At 39.3% G+C, this 24,467-nt stretch overlaps 1 protein-coding gene across 1 annotated transcript in view; it reads left to right on the forward strand.

Annotated features, from left to right (window-relative positions):
- The window catches only part of KCNIP2 (potassium voltage-gated channel interacting protein 2), a 123,171-nt gene continuing 98,704 nt past the window's right edge, over positions 1-24,467 (forward strand). Inside the window, exon 1 of the mRNA XM_039331140.1 lies at positions 1-626. Within this exon, the coding sequence (XP_039187074.1) occupies positions 554-626 (73 nt within the window). The 5' untranslated portion in view covers positions 1-553. The remainder of the gene's footprint in view (positions 627-24,467) is intronic.

The following is a 24,467-nucleotide window of genomic DNA, read 5'->3' on the forward strand; positions in this document are numbered from 1 at the left end:
TGAAGACACGTGTCTGAGGGAAACTCTCTTTCCCTGCGGGAGCCCATCTTGCCCCTGGGTCGAGGGCAAGGGAGCGCCTCATCCTCTGCCCCGGATGGGCGCACGGGAGTAAACCTGCACCCTTCTGGCGTGGGGCGGTGCGAGAAGGAGCCCAAGGCGGACCCCGGGAGAAAGGCACCCAGCCCGGGAACGGGGTCTGGGTCTTCTCCTCCTTTCGCCCCAGCTACAGGCGGCCAGAGAAGAAGCCCGCCCGTGTGAACCGGAGAAGCAAACAAGCGGCGGTGCACAGAAGCTGGCGGGCGAGGTGGGGGAGCAGCTCGGAGGCTGGGAAAGGAGGCGCTTGCGCTTCTTCTGTTGCCGGGGAACTGGACGCCGGCTGCCCCTGCCCGGTCCCGCGCCCCCGCCAGGAGGATCTGCAGAGGGGGAGGGAGGCATCAGAACCGGGCGCCCCGGGCGCCCCACCTGACAAGAAAGAGAAGCTGTAACGGGAAAGGAAGGTGTGCAGCCAGGTCCCGCCCTGTCCCGGCTCCCCGGGGCGTCTCCGCTCCGCAAGATGCGCAGCAAGAGCAGAAAGGAGAGCCTTTCCGATTCGCGGGACCTCGATGGTTCCTACGATCAACTAACCGGTGAGTTCCCCCCAAACTGGCAGCGCATTCTGCTGAGAGCCGCCGCCTTGGCTTGAGGAGGGGCAGGGAGGGGGAGGGCTAGGAAGATGCAGCATCCCTTTAACAGCAAACTAGGTGGAGGGTGAAAGAGGTCCCACGCAGTAACTGTTGTCGACCCAGCACCACCTGCCAAAGGTGGGGTTTTCCTCCGTGCATCCTTGTCACGATCTAGGGAGGGGTTCTTTAGTCCATTTCTGAACAAAACTTCCACTTGCACGAGGAGAGGGTGTTGGGTTAGGACGCTGATTTTGTCCCTTGACATCTCGAAGTAGGTGAAGATGTATGTTTGTATGTGTGCATGACTGAATGGATTTATTTATAATTTATTTATTTATGGCTGGAAAACAAAACCTTTGTATTGCTGAGCTCCTTAAAATGGTCCAAAGTCTGGAACTAATGTTGGCTGCGATGTCTTCCCCCAAGACTCTAAGGAGATCTTAATGAACTTACTCCTCAGTCTAAACCAAGGTAGAAGTTGGATAAGATCCCCTTGAGATGGACAAGGAAATCTTCAATAAAAAAAATAAAATAAAATTCAAATCAGAAGGAATTCATATACGTCTTTCTGCTGCCTCTGCTCTGTATCAGGGAGATGGGCGGCATAGAAATTTAATAAATAAATATTTATTAGAGGGTCTTAGCCGACTGCAGAAAGCACAGACCCTCATATCTATACAAAGGGCTAGTTATACGAAGAGATGCCTTCCCTACCGGGAACTAACAAAACCGTTTCAGAGGTCCGGTGCTGTCCGTGGTGCTGGAGTTTGTCAATGCTGCTGGGCTCTCCTCTGCACACGTAAGAGCAATTTTCTCTCTCTGTTGCCTCTGAACGTCATTCAAGCGATTCGATGCCTGCAAAATTGGCTCTTCAGCCACAGAGATATTTTGAGCTCAGTAGAAATTCAAAGCCCACATGATTCTCTTGTCTCTCAAGTGACTTTAACACATCAATATGATTTAAAATCAAAATGTAGTTTAAAAGAAGCTTGGGTTCCTCCCAGTTATGACCTTTAATTGTGGAACTCCTGATTTTGTGCCATTCATATTTTGCTATCCAGGTAGGAGTTTGATTTCACAGTATATTAATCAGTCTTCATATTTCCGTGTACCCTTTTTATCTGAAAGGAATTGAGCAGAATTAAAGTCAAGAATTTTTGTGTTCTTCAACTCTCCCTTCTACACAATCAATAGAGCCATTTATCCCTGGTTGCTTTTTGATACTATAAATTCACTACTCCTCTCTTTTTCTTTTTACTTTTTCATGTAATTTTATTTTTAAGATAAAGTTATAAACAATAAGCAACAAAGAGAAGATCATTAAAGACAGCTACTGATCACAGTTCTTGTATAACACATATACTTTGAGGGGCAAATGGGTAAAAATAACATAATAAACGTACTGCCTAGTGAAATAACTATATATATATCTTTTGTTCTAGTTCCATTTCCTGTTTTCTTTATTTTTGGTCAACCTTCTCACTGTTAACACACATTACCTTGCTATTAATTCCCTTGAATCATTCACATTCATCTTCGTGGCAGCTTTTTAGGCATAGCTGTTGTGCCTATAGTGGCAAAATTGTAGCTGGTCCAGAGACTTAATGAGTGACCATGGAATACAACAAAATACTTTGGGAAATTTAAACCATGGCTTCTTAAGACCACACACATTTACTATGTCATATTTTGGTGTCACTTGGTAAGGAAATATTTCCTAATTGAGCTGTAAAGAAAGTTTTATGTTGGAAATGGATATTTCTTCCAAGATTCCAAGTTGCAGCCTGTTATATGTGCAAAAGCGTGGAACACAGCTGAAAACAGTAAATTGATAACATTCTAAAATTCATATATTTCTGTGTTTCTTTATAGTAGTATCTAAATAGCTAACTGGCTGCTATCAAGTTAAGCTTGATTATTATTATTGTAATAACTTTTAGATCTTCTGATATTATGGATCGTCGCACAGTCAGCCAGATGTTCAGACTGGATTTGGCATTTTGTCTACCTATCGAGTCCTTACCCAGGACCTGGGATAGGCAGATGTGGATGTTTGATGGTATTACAGATATCGTCGCAGGATGGAAGCAGTTCCTAATAAGGCCGCCTTTTGCAATTGACTAATAGCGAATTTGTCAATGCCAATGGTGTTCAAGTGGTGCTCCAGTTGTTTTGGTATTGCACCTAAGGCGCCTATTACTATTGGTACTACCCTTGCTTGCTTTTGCCACAGTCTTTCTATTTGTAGGTCTTTGTATTTTGTTATCTTCTCCAGTTCTTTCTCATCTATTCTGCTGTCTCCAGGCACTACCACATCCACTATCCAGACTTTGTTGTCTTTCTTATCGACAATTGTTAAGTCTGGGGTGTTATGTTGCAGGTGCTTGTCTGTTTGAATTCTGAAGTCCCAGAGCAGTTTAATTTTATCATTTTCTATGACTTTCTCTATTTTATGATCCCACCAGTTTTTGCTTACAGGCAAATGATATTTTTTGCAGATCTTCCAAAGCACCATTGTTGCTACTTTGTCATGTCGCTGCTTGTAGTCAGTCTGTGCAATCTTCTTGCAACAGCTTACCAGGTGGTCCACTGTTTCTTCAGCTTCTTTGCATAGGCGGCACTTACTGTCTGTTGCTGTCTTCTCAATTTTGACTTTATATGCATTTGTCCTTAAGGCTTGGTCTTGTGCAGCCAGAATTAGTCCCTCGGTCTCTTTCTTCAATTTTCCTGCTCTTAGCCATTGCCAGGTCTTGTTAATATCTGCTTTTCCAGCTATTTTTTTAATGTATTGGCCATGTAGTGCTTTGTCTTCCCATGCCTCTATTCTGTTCTCCATTTGGTCTTTCTTGTAGGCCAGTTTGGTCTCTCCAGTAGATGATGATGATGATGATGATGATTATACAATATAGCCTCAGGTGGACTCTGGGTAATGTATAACAGCTAATATTAAATGAAATGAAATTGGACAATTTGAACTAAAATCATTAAAACAAAGCAGGATAGCTCCCCCCACCACATGCACATTGACCCCAGATCTGGGACCAAGTTTTAAAGGCTTTTCAGAAGCCCAGGGCACAATTTCCTGAAATCTTCAGCTCCATTTTTAAACCCATGCATCTAATTTATTGATCATCTTACCCCTCTTCTACTTCCTTCAGTCTTACCTAGCACTTATTTTTCTAATTCATCATCCACCTGTGTCACATGACAAAATGTGTTGTTTTGTTTATTTTTGTCTCAAGAAATCGCTGAGCTTTTATTTGATCCAGATCGGATGTACTGATCCTTCTTACAATCTGTGATACCACTTGTAACCTTCTCAAAATCTATAATTTGAAATACCTATCTTCTTCCCCTTTCCATTCTCAGTGTCTACTTTTCAAAGATGAATTTGCAGCTTGAAATATTGTTGCTTTCACTTTTCTAATTTTTGTGGTCATGGAATTATCCTCAGTCTTCATAATCTCGTCTAGGGTTCGCATTGTCTTACTTCTTAGAATTAATCTTTTCTTGAGCACACTGTCCACCTCAAGTTTAAGAAAACAAAATTATCTTCCACCTTCACAGCTATCAGTTCAGTCAGCATGCTGGCTGATATGGATCTGGATTTTCCACTTTCTATTTCTTTCTCATAATAACTTAAATCCTCTTTACTTTGGGATAACGAAGTGATGCCTAACTACAAATTTCAAATTGTTAAGGTTTTGACTCTACTTTTAATTCTGGTTTTTTTCTCTCTCTTCTAAATCTATCATTGTTTTATTGTATTTACTTTAACATACAGTAAAAGAAATAAGTGCTGTTATATAGATAGTCCTCAACTTGCAACCATTCATTTAATAACTGTTCAAAGTTACAGTAATGCTGAAAAAAGTGACTTATCCCTGGATCTTTCACTTATGACTGTCACAGCATTCCCACAGTCATAATCAGAATTCAGTCGCTTGGCAACCAGCTTACATTTATGACAGCTGCAGCATCACAGGGTCATGTGATGGCCTTTTACGACCTTCTGTGGGGCGGAGGTTGGGTTGGCAAGCAAAGTCAATGGGGGAAGCTGGGTTCACTCAAAGACCATGTGATTTGCTTAACGATCGTGACACAAAAATTCATAAAATCAGATGTAATTCACTGAAGTGCAGTGCTTGGTGATGGAAGCTCCCAAGTGTGGCCATAAGTCGGGGACTACCTATAACTCATATCGTACATCTTGGGTATCATCCTGAAAAAACAACCCAACAATCTTTTGGGAACAAATACCTAACTTCAGCAGTTTATTCAGTTTTGTTATGCTGGCATACCTTTTTGTTTTGTCAGGAATCTTTGTCAATGTCATGAAAGAAAGTGATGTGGGCAAATAAGAGAACTGTTTTCTTCGCCAATCAAGTCTAGATCGGGGCTTGGCCAAGTTTCATTTATAAATCCCCTTTATAAAGATTTTCCAAGGAAGCAGGGAGGTTTCCTGCCAGTTGTCTACGTAAAAAGCCTTAAGTAACAAGTCTGAAATAAAAAAAGTTAATCCAAGTTTATTAAAATCCTAAGGATGATTATGTGAATTGATATAGAGTAAGAAACAGAAAATCCTCTCTGCTTCTTTTGGTTTATGTCGTCTTCCCTGAAGCACAAATTTTTGGAAATGATTCTTAGCCCTAGCCATTGACTTCTCGGCGTTGGCCTTAAGAATCCCTGGAAGACAGTCTAGTGGTCAGGAAAATCTTGTGCTCACATTCCTCGCCCAGCTTAGAGTCTAAATATGGCATTACAATCATGTCAATAGAAAATGTAGTTCACTTTCAGCATTACATCTGGCTAAAAAAACAATCTGCTTTTTCAAGGAAATGTTAGTAACAACATCTTAAATAAGCTACAAAATAGGTACAGTTGTTGCATTAATTTATAGGCACTTGCAGCTATTGTAAAATTGAATATTCTTTCAAACAACTCTACAGAATATTTTGTTGTATATATGCAACCGCTTGTAATGAATACTTGGCTATTTTTTTGGTACATTATAGGATCGTGGTACATTTTTTAAGAGAAGAGGGACCTTGCAGTGGGTTAAAACTGGATGATAAGTAACTGCAGAAATGGCTGTGCAGTTTATTCCTACGAGTAGCCTTTCAGTAGAACCACCTGAAAATCCACAGGCTCTCAAAGTGGTCCTGTAAGCAATCGAAATGCTAAAAAACATTGCTGCGTGCATGAAGAAGGATCTATAAGCATGAATGCTATACAGCTCTAACTCAAGATGTTAATTTATAATAATAAGATTATTACAGTGATTTAATTGAATGCCGCTTATCATTGGAAGCAGTATGTTTTTGTTTTCTAACTTGAAGGTATTGCAGTAGTGCTAGTGGTTTTTTTTTCTTTTCTCTTTCTATAATCCCAGGGAATATTGTTTTTCTTAAGGCTTTCAGCATACTAGAAGCATCAGTAGAGCCTCTTCTATCCAAAATAATAGTGAAGTAATGAATAAATAAGAGTACATTATAGGCAGCAACGACTGAATCATACTGTCTTCAAACTTCATGAAAATGATTAATTGTCCCCATCTTAAACCTCCCCTAATACAGTCTAAACCTGTAGCACACAAAAGATATAACACTGGATATAGCATTTTTTTTTTGAGCTGAGAATTTAAAAGTTCACTGTGAAGGAAGCTAAAATATGATGCGTGGATTGGACATTGGTTCCCAAGTCTTGATCCCTCATGGCCTTTAGACAATCTCAGCTACACATGGGAAAAGGAAAAAGCTGGCTTCCATCCTAGGTGCATACATTTCTATTTTGGTAGCCGCTTCACCACCACTGTGCCTTGATTTCCCCAGAGTGTACCGCCATCTACCTTGCAACTTCTTTGTCATGCAGTTGCTGCTGAACAGCTGGTGCAAAGATGGTTGCATTTGGCAGTGGGTGAATGATCACTATAGAAACAGCTTACAATGCATTTGGGATGCTGACAAGGCCTACATTTCCTTCACTCCCTTACAAGTGACAGGTAAAGGGCTACTGTAAGTCATGTTGCTTCTGTCAAACCACTCACTGGGAATGCTGCACAGGCTTATGTATAGTATACGGTAGCAAACTTGTATCTGTCATGAATCTCCTCATAGCAGAACTATGGGTCAAAGCCTGTTAGCTCTGCAAGGTAGTCCAGACAAGAAGCACAAGCGGGAGTACTAGTTCTACCTTTTTGTAAGGTTACATTAACAGAATCTAGTAATATTGAAGGCATTTCTCTCCTCCTTTCCTTTTACTCTCTGGAAAACTTGAGAGGGCCTCTTCTGAAATGCTTCTCTTTCTGTGAGTTGAGATATCCTTAATGTTGGTTTCCAGTCTGCAGCTCTCCCTCCTGTCTCCCAAGGACATTCTCATGTACTGTTATGTACTATAAGCCAAGCATGGAGTATGGTCCTGTCACTGTGGAAGACAAAGAAATGGAGGTGTGATGACCACTTTCAACTGTTTCTCTGTCTAGGAGGAAGCAATTAAAATTATAGTATTTCATTCTATGGCCTAAAAAGAAGAGATCTGATCACTGTATCCATGATGTTATTGAATTAAATATACAATTACACATGTATTTAGAAAACAGCATAGTTCTATGATACCTTGCATATATATGAGGGCAGTGTATGTATCTGCACGTCTACACATGTTTATGTGTTTGTAAGTAACTCCCTTTCCATACCATTGCCTTCTCACCCCCTTTAACTCTTTCAACACCCCAAAGCTTTGGTCTCTGGTACAATCCTGCCAATTCTCATATAAACTGTCTGGTTTCACACTTTGACTCTGTGGGGATAATGGTTCTCACATAAAGAAAGCTTTCCACCACTTGCTCATTGGGGGGGGGGGAATTTCTGGGCAATTCCTGGATGCTAACAGGACTATGAAGTGATCTCACTTATCTTGCTCACTTTGAGATTTCAAGTGCCAAATAGTTTGCTGCAATTGGGGATGCTGCATCTTGTGAACTAAAATTTGCACTATGAAGATTATACATATATGTGTGTGTGTGTGTGTGTGTGTGTGTGTGTGTGTGTACTTTGTGGCTACCACCTTCTTTCTGTGTGTTTTGTCCATTTCTGAGACTATGGTCTCTTTTGCTTTCCTGGCTTGGAAACTCTCTTGTTGCTCAATCTCAATCTTGTAATTTCACTCAATTTCAAATAAAATGTTCATTTTTCTAGTGGGCAGATGTACTGTATGTGTGCAGTTGAGTACTGAAGGCTGTTTTTGTAATGTAAAACATTTGAATTATTCAAGACATAGGGAGGACAATATTTTCTATTTTCTGTTTCTGTTTTGCAATGTTCAGCCTGTTTGAGTTGGGCAAAAACTGAACAGGACGTCTTAATCAGGACCTTTCAGTTTGGAGAGACAAAAAAATAAATGAGAAAATATTGGTCCAACAACAAATCTGCTTTGAGATGTGAAAGCAGCTTGTGCTATTTTACTTACACTGGGAATAGGGTATTGTGCAAATTCTGTAAAACAGAATAAAAAGACAGAAGTTGTCTAATTTCAGCTTTGATTTCTTGAAGTATTGGTCCTCAATTTCCTTAATTTCCAGTCAATGTGCCCAAAAGTTGAACAAAATGGCTGCTTCAGTCTCCTTCATCTGGAGATTTGGGAGGAGAATAATAAGAATATCTGCGTTGCTGCTTATGCAAATTTAATGAGCAATTCTGATGAAATTCAAAATTAGAAGAATCAGCTGTTTTCCCTGTCCCTATTATTTGTCTGACCAAAACCAAAGAGACTTTCACCATATGGGATTAAAGCACAGAGTACTATCTACTCGCCTGTATAATAATGCCTCTTTCGGACAGTACTCTATCATGACAGTACTTTGGGTGTCTTGGGGAAATTTAGTGTCCAGGCTGAAATTGCCCAGTCAGGATTTCATGCTCCTATGCAGTAACAAACAAACTGGATTTGTTTTTTTGGGTGGATAGAGCAAATGGTCTGAAAGAGAAGGAGGTTTCTGCAATTCCATTGTCATGGACAGCTCACTTTCTAATGAGTTTCAGATTGGTAGTTATTATAAATTTCTGCAGAGCTGGAAAACCAGTTGAAATAATGTGCTGCAGGTTCTTGATGTTTCTAGATAAATTCTCAGATGGGCTTGGAGAAATTCCTGTTTTGACTGTTGACAGTATTGATGAAGCCCTGTTGATGTGAACATGGAGGTCGCCTGGATAATTGACACTATTTGTCCTAAGCACTCTCTTTGCTCTAGCAGAGCTTAAGCAACAATTTTGTTTGTGAGGAATCCAGGAATGCAAGACAGGAATGTTTGGGTGTCAAAACATCTGAAGTCCTCCTCCATGACAATGGATGCATCAAAGAGGGCCTATATCTATCCCCTGACTGCATTTGCACCAAATAGGCCAGCAATCGTATCATTTGGCTTCTCCTACATTGAGGTGGAAGAGAATCTTAATACTGTTTCTGGGGAAGTCTAATACAGTAAAAAACTCATTGTAAGTAGTACTTATTCTTTGTAGATGAAGTTGATTAGATTGCTTCAATTTAGCTTCCATTATTGGGGAATGTAATTTCTGGCATTTTCTTGTTGAGATTCTTTTCAGCTTGTAGATCTGGAGAGGTGAAGTTTGTCACCTGCTTGCTTGATCTTTGCTATTTCCAGCTGATTAAATAAGCTCAAATCATAAACTGTACCTTTTAAAGGCAATTTTAACAGCCCTACTGAACAAGCCCTTCCTTACTTCAAAAATCTCTGTATGTATAGGTTGATCTCAAATATTTTATTCTTGAATAACATGCCTGAAAAAGTGGTAGCTTTGCAGCTCTAAACTAAACCATTTCAATTATACTGCATCGATAATATAGTAATGAAATTGTTTTGGTTGTCTTCTTGAATAACCTGATTCTGAAATTAGGTGAGAAAAGCAGTCCTGCTAGTTCTCCTAGACCCTTCAGCTACTTTTCATAGTGTCATGGTATCCTCCTGGGCTATCTAGTGGAGGTAGGGCACTATTTTGCAAGTTCCAGTCCTTCTTGTGGGGATTTCTGTTGGAACCCAGGACATTAATTTATATTGTTCCCCATGCTATTTGGTTTAAATATATAAGTGTTGTGGGAAGTCCTTCAGAGCTTTGGAGAAGGGTGCCACTACTATGCAAATGATATCCAGCTTTGCAGCACTTGTTCAACAAAAATAGATCAGATCAAGAAATCAACTCCAACTTCTACTTCTATTGAGATTGACTATATCAGAATCTTGCAAGTCTGATTGTGTTGTAGGAATGTCCTTCTTATGGTTAAGTGAATTAGGAAAACATCTGCCTGAGTCCAGTGGTGGGATTCAGCCAATTCGCACCACTTTGGCAGAACAAGTAGCTAATTTTTTTGTTGCCCAAGCCCAGAGTGGACTTCCAGAAGTGGCATCCACACAGAGAACTGGTTGTTCACATATTTGAATCCCACCACTGCCTGAGTCTCTCTGAATATAATAAGTCTGCTGTTCAAACCATGTTTTACCCCTCATTATCCTGGTAACATTGCTTGCAAATTTGTATCAAGATGATCTCTCTTTTTCTACACTTACTTTTTTAAGTCTAAGGAAGCAATCATTACCCTTGAACGTTGCTTAATCCCAATAATGAATCGGATGGGACCGAATAAAATGAAGATACTCAGTAATGAAAAAGCTGAACCCAAGCAAAGTGATGCCTTACTTGGATAGAACTGCAATCTTTCAGAAAGATGGAAGTAAGGAAGCATTAGCTGACTCCGGCTCCAGCTGTCAGTGGATTTGCAAGTGGCAATTGTGGTCTGTGCTACTATGGCTAACATGCCAGCCATGACTGTTCGTGAACCTGTTGGACTTAGGGATAATTATATACAACAGGTTGCTGCCTATCTTGACTATTACCTATCTTGACTTTGCTCCATGCAAAGTACAGGTAGTCCTCAACCTATGACCACAATTGAGCCCTAAATTTCTGTCATCAAGCAAGACAATTGTCAAGTGAGTTTTGCCCCATTTTATGACCTTTCTTGGCACAGAGATTAAGTAAATCTCTTCAGATGTTAAATTAATAGCACAGTTATTAAGTGAATCTAGCTTCCTGACTTTGCTGGTCAGAAGGTCCCAAAAGGAGATTACATGACCCAGGGACATTGCAACCACCATAAATACGTGCCAATTGCCAGTTTTGATCGTGTGACCATGGGGATGCTGCAGTGGTCGTAAGTGTGAAAAATGGTCTTAAATCACTTTTTCCAGTGCTATTGTAACTTTGAACAGTCATTTAAAACAAATGGCTGTAAGTCGAGGGCTACCTATAACTCTTAAAAAGTGTCTGTAAATTATAGTTGCTACAAAATATAGCAACTAGGCTGATAATTCATGTAAGATACAGGAATCACAGGATACCTATGCTGAACATGTACACTGGCTATCAGCTGCCTATGGGGATCAATTTAAGATGCTGGTGTTAACCTTTGAAGATTTACATAGCCAATGAGCTTAGGACCTAACTATCTGACAAGCTGCTTCTCACACTATGTTTTACCCTGGTTGCTTAGACTGAGACAGGAGGCCCATTTGCAAATAGCCCTGTTGCCAGAATCTTGCTTCTAATACAAAGAAAAGGATTGTCTCTTATATATCTTCTGGACTATGGAATACTGTGCATGTGACCTCTTTTCTTCCAGGATTTAGGAAGCTGATACAATATCCACCTCTGGTGCTAAGTTTTTAATTGTTAGACATCAAATTGTTAGATGTAGACATATTTTAATGGTCTTAATTTAATTTTGATTTTGATTGGACTGAGTTTATTATCATATTTTGTATATGGCTGTTGACAGCCATCTTAAATATCTACATAAACAGAAAGATAGGGCTAAACATTTAATAAATAAATATTGGCATTACAGTATTAGGAATATGGCAGGTTTTGAGAAAGAGCAACTCTAAACCTACCCATAATTGCAGATGTGATTTTTAGAGGTTGTGTTGCATAAACTCATATTCACTTTAAAAGCTGGTGGGTGAAATTCTTTGATTCAAATAATGCGTGAACAGCAAAGAGAAATATGGAATTATTGATTTTCTGGGCGGTATGTTCTCTCATCTCAACTCTGATTGACTTGTTCCTGTATATGTAGCCTTTAAATTTCTGAAAGTTTATTAAATGAGATTATTAAAATGAGAATTACCCATTGGGGAACTTTGGGTCAGATTAAAGTAAAAGCAGATTGGTTTTTCTAATGAATGGCTATCCCGCTCCTCCCCCGGCTTTTCCTGATTTTCTTTTTTCTTTTTTATCAGCAATGGTTTCATTAAATGAAGTGCTTTTAGTTTGGTTTGAGGCAGATTGCTACCCTGAAAAGCTGGTGATTAATCAACTGGGTCAATAGCTTCTCTTTTTACAGTTGGTATGTATAGTAAATGCTGAAAGGGGCTTCAAAGATTGTTGGACTCCGAACAATTGTAGACAAATTTGGTGACATCCTGGAAACTGGAGATGCTTTTAATAAAATTGAGACTGCCCTTACTGAACAGAAATTGCAAGGAATGTCCATTTGCAAGAAGATGACCCCAGAGTCAGTATAGCCATATAATATAAATGGACAGTGGAGTTACATCTTCCTGGGATAGATAGTAGCAATTCAACTGGGGGACCGTTGTATTGTAATCATGTAAGCCAGGGGGACGGGGCAAAATTTAGGGAATCTACAAAGGGCTAGGTAAAAGTTCTTTCTTAGTCATGTTTGCTAACCTGTTAAGTCTCAATAGGATTTTTAATAGGGTTCCTTAAAGACGGAGGGGGGAATGCTAAGAGCAGAAGGATAAATGCTTCCAGGTAGGAGACAAAGACAATCTGGATGCACAAAAAGCTCAGCCAAAATCTGAAAATCAAAAATATCACACATGTAAAAGATGGGGGGGGGGAAGACAGATCATCAACAAAAATCCATTAAATAGTCCAGATTTATAGAGTTTTTGTTGGAAAAGTTAAAGCTCAGAATGAACAGAGGTTACAAAAGATTGTACCTGTTCAAAATAAAGGAAGGAAAAAAGAAACTACATGCCATCTGATTAGAGAAAATGGCAAACTATAAGAAATAATAAGACAAATCCTATTTTGGTTCAGTATTCTCTAGGAAGAGGAAATGCATTCTGCCAGGCAATTAGGTGTGAGTTCAGCTCTCAGGGCTGCATGGCTTACATCTTTCAGTAGTAAAGATGTTGCTCACAGTATGGATGAATCTGCCAGCATCTTAAATATACTCCACCAATTACTAGAAATCAGTAAAGGTTCTCAAGAACAGGTCTTGCTAGCTTTTCTTTATCTCATTTTTTTGAAAGGATAATTTCCTTCATAGATTATAGAAGTGCTTTCAATTTATATTTTGACTTGGGCAAAACATTTGAGAAAGACTCCCTGTCATGCTCATCAGCAAACTTGTTAATTATGGGCTGGATGGAATATCTGTTACATGAACCTACAGTTAATGATGCTTGAAAACCGTAGTTAAAGAGTGCTAATCAATGGTCTGTCATCAAACTGAAGTGAGATATCAACTAAGATGCCACTGGCCTGATACAGACTAATAACTTAGATAAAGAAATGGAAGGAATGTTACTAAATTTGTAACACAAATTGATGGGCTAGCTAATAACCTAATAGAACTTATTCAAATTGCTTAATATTGGCTAGGTCTGCAATATTATTGTTATTGTTACATCATTATCATCATCATTTTAACAGCTGTAGAAAAAAATTGAATTTTTTTGTCAAGGTGCACCTTTTCCTTCCAGCAGGATTCTTTCCCAATCCCCCCTTCAAAAAGGCAGCATGTTGGCTGACCTCATTCCAGAGGCACAGCAAGAGTTAAGCTGCTAAAACAGCAGTTTTTCCAATCAATTGGAAAACAAGAGGAAAAGATCACTGCCCCTGGTCTGGGGAATAGTCTCTATAAAAGGATATTGGAATCATGGCTGATCACAAGTTGAATACGTGTCAGCAGTGTTGCATTGCCAAAAATGAGGAACACAATTAAGGATGGTGCTCTTCCTGGTTATGTTTAGGAAGGCAGTTGAAATAGTTTTTCTGCAGAATTGTTAATGTGCAATATTACGATTGTTATAAGGTTTTAAATACATAGATTGCTTATTGACTGGATTTGCATTGTGACTTCTTATTTAATGTGAACTCATGTAAGCCACTAAAGTTCCTTGGAGTCCTATGTGGATGGATGGATGGATGGATTTTAGACAGCATCAATATTCAGTTTCCAAATCATGGGAAGTCATAGTTCCACTATGTTCTGCATTAACCAGACTATTCTTGTGTCCAGCTCCAAAGATTCTAAGAAAGATTCAGAGAAACTGGAACAGTCATAAAGAAGGGCAAGTAGAATAATCAGAAGACTAGAAATTAGGTCTTATACGGACAGACTGTAGGAATTTATTGTTAATCTTGAAGGGAAGTTGAGTCACTGGGCAGTGGGAGATTGTAACTGTAACTTTTCAGTACCTGAAAATGGCTTAGCGGGTTAAGATTTAAAAGATACCTTCATTCTTTGCACAGAATATCAAGATCTGTTTTCAGTTGTGTTAGCGAGCAAGACATGCAATCATGATCTTAAGTAAAAGGAAGACAAATTTTAGATTGATGTGAAGAAAGAAATCCTTGACTGTATGAGCAGTCTGAGAGCCAAATTAATTGTTGAGGTTGGTGGTGATTTTCCTTTGTTGAATGTGTTCAAGTAGACACTGCCATCTGTTGAAATTGTCTTAATTTGATTCCTGTACTGATCAGGAATGAACTTGATGTCCTAAATTGTCTCTTCCAAATTTATAATTCTGTTGAACAGGAGAAATGATTACAGGATTCTTATGAGGTTAAGATCGTGGGGCACTTTGCAAGCAAAATGGCTTGAGGAATAACCTCCTCCAGTGTTTATGTAGGGTTGAATCTGTACTGTGAAGAAGATAGTATTTTATGCATGCATGCATGCATGCATGTATTTATGTATGTATGTATGTATGTAGTGGAGAAGGTAAGCATATGCTCATTAAGGTGCACCTTTCATAGTGTGAAAAGGCCATGTGTAATTGCTCTGCTTTCTGAAATCATAGCTATTCACTGTCTTTTACTGATGATAACATTCTGAGTAAGGATTTTCCTCCTCATTGTTCCAGTTTTGTGGTTATATGCACAGAATATATATTTATGGCTTAGCTGGTTAAGCTTTATAAGATGACTTCAGTGTACAATCAGATAATATGCCTGTGCTGTACACAATTTTAATGTGTCATGATGCAGAGCATTGTTTACCTATCTGATGCTCTCTAGGTCTGTTGGCTACAACTTCCTTCATGCTCAGTTCTGCTGGATAAAGGTTATGGTAGTTGTAGTTCAACAGAACAGGTAAAGAATGCTGTGTGAGAGTGAGTGATCTGCGACATCCAGCTCCTACTGAACGTGAATACAATTGCAATCATCTCTCATAATCATAATCTTATCCATCGTTCTTGAGCTAAAATCTCATCAGCCTCTCAGCAGGACTGATGAGATTTTAGCTCACCAACTATTGACAAAGTACAATTTGCTCATTCTGTGTACAGGGATAACTAGCAGTCCCCTTTCAAAGAGGTAGAAGCTGACATTAACATTATGGAAACATTTAGAGTGCTCAGAAGCAATTGAAATTACAAAACTAAAGTAGTGCTGTCAAATTACAGAGGAAGGTATGTGTAGGCTAGGAGTGAGGTAAGGTTTGTAGAAATACAAAAACACCTACACAGAAAATCACAAAAAACAATCTCATATGATGTGAACATGCTGAATGGGTTTCTTGAGTTCATATCACACAAATGTATTGCAAAGATTTGATTTGGGCTCTAGGTATCATGTGAATAAAATTGCAAGATTTGTAAATGATGATTTATGGCTTATGAGGAGATACAATCCCATTCAATTGTGGCTTGATAAACTATGGTTAAGTAGGATATATAATTCAGCTCTAGTGGGGTTGGGGGTAGATTGGGGAATAGAATGGCCTGGCAGGCATTTTGAATAGAATATTCATCAATGTCTTGTTATGAGTTTCACTTCTTATAACTAACGAAACTTCATATCTTGAGTTCTGGAAAAAAACCCCTTCCCTGATGTGTAGATATAGATAGTTCTCAACTTATAACCTTGACAAGCTGTCTACAGAACAACCTGTGAAGTGCTCCAAACAGTGGTGTTTTTTTTCATACCTAGGGCTTCACCAGAGTGAGATGTCATACTTTGAAGAGTGGGCTTTTTTATATAAAAAATATTTCTCTCTTGAGGGCCGGTGATGTAATGTGCATTTATAGAACAGCAAGCAAGCCAATGGAAGATGGGTTTCCTGTATTTTATTGAACCTTTGTTCTTCCCACTAACATGTTTTCTGCTACAACTAACACTGTACTGGGCAATCCTGATATAAAGGTTGAGGAATGCACATACACACAGAGAGCATCTAAATTCTTATAACTGAAACTATATTATATTCTAATATTTGCATATCAAATTTGGTCGTCACAATGTTTGGTCACCTTTATTATGTTGTCCTTACCGTATTTTTCTCTACTACTTATTCAAAGAGATATTGCATTTACATTGACCATATAAAGCCAAACTCAGGCCAGACATTTTTTTATGGACACACATCAAGAATTCAACAACTCACACAAATTCCCGAATCAATTATCTTTATAGAATAGTTCCTTCCTAGCCACTTCATTTTATTCTTTTGCAAGAGATTTCTAATGTTCAGTCACAATACTTTAGACATTGTTTAACTTTTTTAAAAATATATTTTATTTTAATCAATGTCCAATTAAATAGCATTAAAAATTTAATGGAGATATTACTGTGTTTCAAATGGACTTCAAATAATCTTAATTCTTTTTGCTATATAACCTGTTTAGGATCAATTTTCATCTTACTTTAAACTGATAGTTCAGTATATATAGAATGGAGAAAATGTAGAACTTTTTAGCAAGTGCATTACTACTGTAAGTGTCTTTCAGTTGGAAAATATATCAGTGAAAAGAAATTTTTCAAATTCTTTGTTTCTTTGATTTGGGTTTCTTCATAATAAAGTTCTCACCTGCTTTAAGTCAACAAGATACATTTTCTTTTGTTTTCTCTTTCTTTTCTATAATTTGTGCCTGATCAGCAAATAAAGACATTCAAGAAATATGTACATTCATTATAATACTGTAATGACCATAATATAGATCTAGAGCTCATACATTGATCAATTAGCCTTCTCTATCCTTGCAATTTTCTCTGGTCTAGGCTGCCCACTTTGGATAAAACAGAGGAAACCTGTGCTATGATAATGCTCACAAGTCTTGAACAAATAGTTTTCTTAGCTCCACCCAATCTATTTTATTTTATTGAGGTTGTTTTGAGGATAAATGAAATGTAGGCCAACTTGACTGCTGAAAAGCATTATTGTTCTTCCTCCTACCATTTGCTAAATTTGTGGTGAGAATTCAGTGGGTCTAGATTCTCTTTGTAGCCAAAGCATCCATGGGCAGCAATGACACATGGATTACAATGGCAGGCTTCTCCAACCCTATACCAACTTTTGGCTGTACTGCCTAAAGGTTATTGGATGCATAAACCAACTTATTAGAAAGGCTCCTAGTATGGGAATACAACAGACCATGGCCTCAGAATTGAAGGAAGCTGGCTCATTCATTGCTAACCCTTTTCCATCCTGGAAAGTTTTATGAGATTTGCTTCCCTGTAATGCTGGAAAGAGACTGTTATAAGAACAACAACAACAACAACAAAAATGCAGAAATAAAGCTGGAGCTTCTTATAATCCTAAGAATTTACTCTTTGTACTTTTGCTTTTACTGCATTTGAAAGTTATCGTGTCCTTGAAGTTGGGCTGCAGAGAGAATAGCAGGAGGAAACTGTGGAAGGGTTGCAGCTGGCAATGGATAAAAGTTCTTGGGAAACAGAATGCATCTGTTTCTTTGGAAACTGATGGCTGAGACTCAGAAATTGAGTGTATGTGATAATCCTGATTGCTTGCTTGCTCTTCATATCCCATTTAAACAAGTTGACAAAAGTGAACTCATGCATGTCTATGCAGATTCTCAGTCATCCAGGTCATGATTGTCCCAAAGGTGCTTTTTCAAAAGGCAACTGGAACTTTGTTTTTCTTTGAAGAAGTTTGGCTTCTCATCCAAGAAGCTTCTTCAGTTCATTCAGTTCTTCAGAACTGAAGAAGCTTCTTGGATGAGAAGTGAAACATCCTCAAGGAAAAACAAAGTTCCAGTTGCCTTTTGAAATTAGCACCTCAGGGACTGAACTCATGCAGTAAGTAAATCCAGCAGGGGATATGAGGTACGTTTTGGCTGAGAGACTTGCTAAAACTGGAGGAACAAAAAGATGAACAGGGATTTTTTTTCCTAAATCCATTTTAGTTTCCTAGTGTAAACATGTTTTTGGCATTGGCTACTTGACGGTAGAAATTTATTTCCCGCAAAAGGGATGCATCAGTCCTATTTGAGTTAAAAGCTGGACTGGCTCAAGTATAGAAAAGCAATTGGAAATTTGAAAGAGAGGATGTTTGTAGCATAGTTTGGTAGAGAAGCAGCCATTTCCAGAGTAGCTAGGACTTCTGTCTACAAATTTGTTGACATGAGCTGAAAATACATAAGCAAAGAGATTGTGCCATGTTCCCGATGCCAATGAACCATCCCATCCCATTCCATTTTTGATCACCACCAAAGGATTTGGTAGCATCTAAATTTTCATAATTTTATTTTAGACAATATTTGGCTCTGAAATGCATGTATGCATGTTCATGACCATACCTAATATGGAAATTAGGACTAAAATGGAGCTTTGGAAACCTGGAGCTACACCCAGGGACACAGGAAGAGTGCCGGAGATCAGAAACAGGCAAATGATGGACGTTAATAGAGCCAAATCTCAGAGGACAGTGTTGGCTTTATATATTCCCCCCCCCCTTTCAAGGCTTCCTGATCTTCATTTGGTCACTGTGTATTGATGTCTCTCCTTCATTCTCAGAAGCTGATTAACTCTTCTCATGAGGAGCCCTTTGGTGATACTGCTTTCTAGCAGCCAACTGGTACTTTTATGAGCAATTCTGGATTCCTGACTGGATTGACTCTTATCACATTTGTGGGAATTATGCGTTAGAGATGGATACCAGAACCAAAATATAGCTCAAGACAGTTCTTTAAGCTCCCTTTGAAAAACTATGAATTCCTCTGAGTCTCTTTTGCAACGTGTAAATCCTAGCAACATCCTCCGAAGAGTCTCTAAGCATATGAATCGAATAGGAACCTAACAATACAAGAACATTTGTGTTCTTACTATATAGGCCGCTGCACCCTATTTAATGTGGCATCATTGCCAACAACCAAAGGAGAAATTAGGTTGGTTCCAAAGACAATTATTATAATTATTTTCCATTAAATCATTGCAAGAAATGCACTTTGACCCTTTGACTGAGCATTTACTATTAAAAACAACATTTAACATAATATGAGGGGTTTTATTCCCCTTTCAGTCATAATCTTAGCATGGCCTTATTAATGTAGTACCAAAAGTAGTCATTTGGTTTGCATACAAATCTGCCTGAAGGAATTTACAACGTAAAATTCAGGAAAAGAAATAAATGTGGAAAAAAGGAGAAAGTAGGCAGGAATATACAGAGAAGTAATCTGAGGCTGTTTCCAATTCCAAATGCTTCAATTGCACTTTAAACCAGATTTATAGTGGTGTTATTTACCTTTTCATCTATAGGTTCACTTACTTTGCTGTGTCAATATTGTGTATCCCATAGAATTACAAGCACAGCTGTCCTTAGCAACTGGTTGTTTTATGGGCATACAGTAAATATTGTAGAATAGCTGTTCTTCACCTCATGACAACAGGACAAAGAATACAAAGAGTAGGAAAGGAAAGGAAAGTTAGTCTAACTCCCTCCTAATGTCTAACTTATGTATGGATCAATTTTTAATTCTCTCACCTGAAGCAAGTTTGAGGGGCCTAGGAAGTCCACAACTCCCCCAGCAAGCTATTTCCTAATTGCCATTTGGTCAGCACCAGAGCTTGTCTCTCAGCTGGATTAGATAAATTAACTTTCATGTGGATAATCATGTGGCTCTTTTCTAGATTTTTGTTTTCACATTATATTGTCAGAATCTTTCTCAAAAGCCTGTAGCTTTGGAGATCCCTATAAAGCTGCAATCCAGGCAATTTTACAATTCTGCCAATCTTCTAGATTGCTCCTGCTGTTCCAGAAACTGGTCTTCCTCCCTGTTCAGCCATGTCCCCTCCGACTTTCTACCCTGCTGGAAAGAAGCTGGGCCCATTTGATATTCAGGCCAGATATGCTCACTCTTTCATTTTTTCCAATCAAATGTCAATGAATTCCAATTGGCATGAGTTCCAATGATGAAAGTCTGAATTGCCTTGAGAGTGGACTCTGCAGCAATGAAGGTCTGAAATCTTTTGAAAGTTGTAATGCTCCAATTTTGACTGTCAGCTGAGGACATAAAGGAATAGAAGGAATACCTTCCAGCAGAAGGCAACCAGGCTAAGAGCCGGTTCAAAGGTTATTTCAAAAGCAAGAGGTTGCTTCCTCTGTTTCCGTAGCAGGATGCTTTGTGCATCTTAATAAAAAAATTGCCAGTGGATACTAGAAATATGGAGAACCCTGTTAGGACACTCTGAAAACAAAGAGCTGGAGATGCTGTGGGAGCACCTTCATCTCCAGAAGCAAAAATTCAGGGTTTTCCCACTTGCAATGGTACCAAGGAAGTAGCAGATTTAAGAATTTGACACACCACATGGCTGCTTTGCTGGAGGTGAGATATGATGGATAGGGAGGTGGCAGTGAGGTTAATTTGCAGGGGTAGGTTATTCTTCACATGCTAAATCCATGGTCTCTGTGGATCTGTCACATGTTCTTTATTTTCTGCAGAGAAAATGCTTGAGTGTGGGAAAAAATGTGAAAAGCCACAGGCATATTACCTATTTCACTTAATACTTGAATGTTGAATGAGCCCAGCTTCTTCCCAGCATGTATTCTTTGGCTGGTTATGAGCTCCTTTTTCCTCTGTTGCTTCTTAAGCCTCGTGAAAAGCCGGAGGATCTCTTTGCTCTCCTCTCAATTTGTTAATGTGGTTCAGAGCTAGTTTGTTATATAACTAAAAAGGTCAGCAAAGCTCTGTAGCTTTGATTAGTTTTTCACCTGCAGGCTTTTTCTTGTGGATGTTTTTCTGAATCCCAGGGCTTATCCTCCTCACTGCTTTCTTCCAAAGTAGTTCCCTCTTTATAGCAAATGTCAGGCCTGACCTGTAGTCTACCTGTGGTACCTGAACTACTACTGGGATATATGCATCCATGTTTCATTGAGAGGGTTCTGTTAATGGTGAACGTGTTTATTTGCTTGCTTGTTTGGTTAGGTAGAAGTTTAAATTTCTGCAGGGGAAACCTCTGTTTTTCCTTGCCTCAAAATAAATAGTAATAATAGCACTTAGACTTATATACTGCCCCACAGTACTTTACAGCATTCTCTGGACAGTTTACAGTGTCAGCACATTTCCCCAACAACCTGGGTCCTCATTTTACTGACCTCAAAAGGATGGAAGGCTGAGTCAGCCTTGAGCTGGTCAGGATCAAACCCCTGGATGTGGGAAGAGTAAGCCTGCAATACTGCATTTTAACCATTGTGCTGCTAGGGCTCTTATATAAATAAAGAAAAGAGCAAAAGGCTAGGGGGATAGGCAATGTCAGGCAAGGCTGCAAACCAAGTCATATAGCCAGCTTTCTCTCCTGCTATGTCCTGTCCAAGACCTTAGGAATGCACCACATCTTAAAGTCACATTTCTTAGGTTGTAGCCAGAGCCAATTCCTTCCACAAGAAATCAATTGGCTTTTCGCACATGTCCACATTGTACCTGCTATAAATGTACTATTTTTTTTTCTTCTGAAAGCATTTGTGTTAAATCATGCACAAGGAACAGGTCCCTGTCTTAGCAGGTTAAGTGCCATGCTCTTATTGGGGGTGGGAAATACTGTATGCCCTGTGAAGTGGCCTTGTGATCAATGCTACCACTTATTCCCACAGCCTAAATGGGGCAGCTGCAGCAGCGAGGGCTTTGCTAAGACGTGATGCTCCTTCCCTCCTGCCCTTCCAGACAGCAAGGCAGAGCATCACCTGCAGAGCCACTATCCTGGCAGTTTTGCTGGGGGGTTGCTACTCTATACAATGAAGTTGCTTTGCAGCACTAGCTTGATAAAAGTATGTGTAGCCTAGCAACTCCCTAACCCTCCATTCTCCTACTCAGAAAGCTTTCTTTTCTATTGTAATGCTGATTCCTGAATACTGAGTCTGCTTTCCCCCCTCACTGCCTTCTTCCAAGGTAGTTCCCTGTTTGGAGCAAATGCTGGTCTGATCTGTTCTCCATTTATAGTACCTGAATTGCTACTGGGGTATAGATTCTATTAATGGTGAACAGGTTTATTCTCCCTCCCTCCCTCCCCCCCCCCTCTTCCTCATAATTACAATCCTGCGAGGTAGACTTCCCAATCCTGGGAAGAATGAACTTTGCCAAAGTCATCCAGAGAGGTTCATGGATGTCAGTAGACTTGAACCTGGATATCCTCAGGTTTTAAATGTTCCCCAAAGAAGTTATTTTGCCCAGCCTTCAAGTGTCTGCAGAATCTGTGTAAATTTGAATTAGTGACATCTTCAGAGGGATTCAAAAAAGATGAAAATGATATATCTACAAAGGGTTTCCACTGTTGCCATCTCCATCTTGACTTCACACACACACACACACACACACACACACAAAATGGAGGCCACTGAACTTAAACACACATAATTTGCTATATGATTAAATAATGTTGCCTGGATTTCTGTACTGGATGAAGCTTCAACCCCCATTTTACCATCAGCATATTATTGTTGACTCCATGGTCCTGGCCTGGCTCATCTAATAACAGCCTTGGCCTGCCAAATAATGTATCTCTGACTTTGTACCCTTAGGCAATGTTGATACCTAAGAGTCAGTGCCTCCAGAATTCCATAGCTTCATGGAGGGTTGTTTGGCAGGAATGCAGAGAAAGGCAGGAGGTAGGACTACCATATTTGGGCTGATAAATCCAGATTATTGTCAGAAGGCTGTTCTTTCCTGTTGCTGTCTTGGGGATCATCTAAATTCATGCAACCAAAAAATAACAGGAAGAGGAATTCCTACTAGAAAAGATTCCAAAGAGACAACATATAACATAATAAATGTCCCATTTTTAAAAATACTAGGTTGGGCTACAAAAGGGTGAGTCAGCTCCTCCCCACCTCTTCTTCACCATCTTGGACTGCTATCTCCTTTTGACCTGGATGCTCTATTACCCTCTTGGTACTCCAGTCATCTCTCCTTCCTGGCTTACTAAATAATGTGATTAACTCTGCTAATGAAGTGCTTATGGTCTCACACCTCCCCAGTTATTTAATTAGCTGACTGTAAAAGCAAACCTTATGGCCCTGGGAATTCTGAAAGACTGTAATTAACTCAGAAAGAAGGGGGAAAGCATGTTGACAGGCCCTTCCAGCAAAGAGTTAATGCAGAATGTCACAATTCCCCATTCCTAGATATTAAAAAGAAAAAAATGTTGCTGAGAAGTCACTCAAAATTTCAGAGAAGAAATGGGACCAGGAGAATGAATAGCTTGTGAACAGCTGAATGATCAAAAGGGACACCATAGAGCAGGGGTGTCAAACAGCCGGCCCATGGGCAGGATCCGTCATCTGGAAGCTATGCCCAGCCCATTGCCGGCAATGGCAAAATCGTCCCCATACATTGCGCGACGTCACGTGATGTTGTGAGTTTGACATGTCTGCCATAGAGAATAGCTGGCACCTTGGCAACAGCTGAGAACAGCTTATGGCCTATTGTCAAATGCGATTGTCACACAAGTTAGTGAATGAAGTGTCCATGCTTCTACTTTTGACTCAGGACCTGTTCCCATCTTGACCATCAGTCTATCACCACTGGTCTAGTGGTGATAGGACTGTTGTGATAGTCATAGGACTGTTGTGAGAATAAATATGTGGAAATCCTTTTGCATATTGCCTTTAGTTCGTAGAAGTAGACAATGTTTGAGGGATCTGGAACTGCACATCTTTTTCCTGACATTCTTCAGGGCCACAGTGCTAAATTGATAATGATGGAGCCAAACCTTTTGGCTTACTGTTTTTTTTTTTATGTTGGGCCATATTCAGAATGAACAGAGGTCTCTGGCAGGTCAACCACTTCCTTACAATTCTCATCTTCCCAACAAACATTTAAAAAGCCCCATACAATGCCACTGATTTTTGGTGCTACAATGGGCCAAATCTGCTGACATGATCTCAGCTCAAATTTTGAGATAGTTTAGATTGAATTGGAAGCGTCAGAAACCTCCCAACTCTATTCCCATTTAACATTTGCAAAAACAAAGATAAAAATCTACCACTGGAAATCAGCTCTTTAAGGATCACATTTCAATCTTGGGACATGGGAGACTTCAAATATGGTACAAGGAAATACTAAAGGAAAAGCTAAATATGCATTAATAAACCAATATTATATGCAAGAAGAACCATACTACATTAGACTAAAAGACCACATATGTGAACAGTTGTCGCAGTTATTCAAAGAAGATCTACCAGCTCATATTTCCCAGTAACTTCTCATGTAGGAGTTAATACCTAGGTAGTCTGAAACCGAATGTG

This window comes from Crotalus tigris, unplaced genomic scaffold (assembly GCF_016545835.1).
Source record: "Crotalus tigris isolate CLP2741 ecotype Arizona unplaced genomic scaffold, ASM1654583v1 scf7180000024434.1680833, whole genome shotgun sequence".
Taxonomy (NCBI): Eukaryota; Metazoa; Chordata; class Lepidosauria; order Squamata; family Viperidae; genus Crotalus; species Crotalus tigris.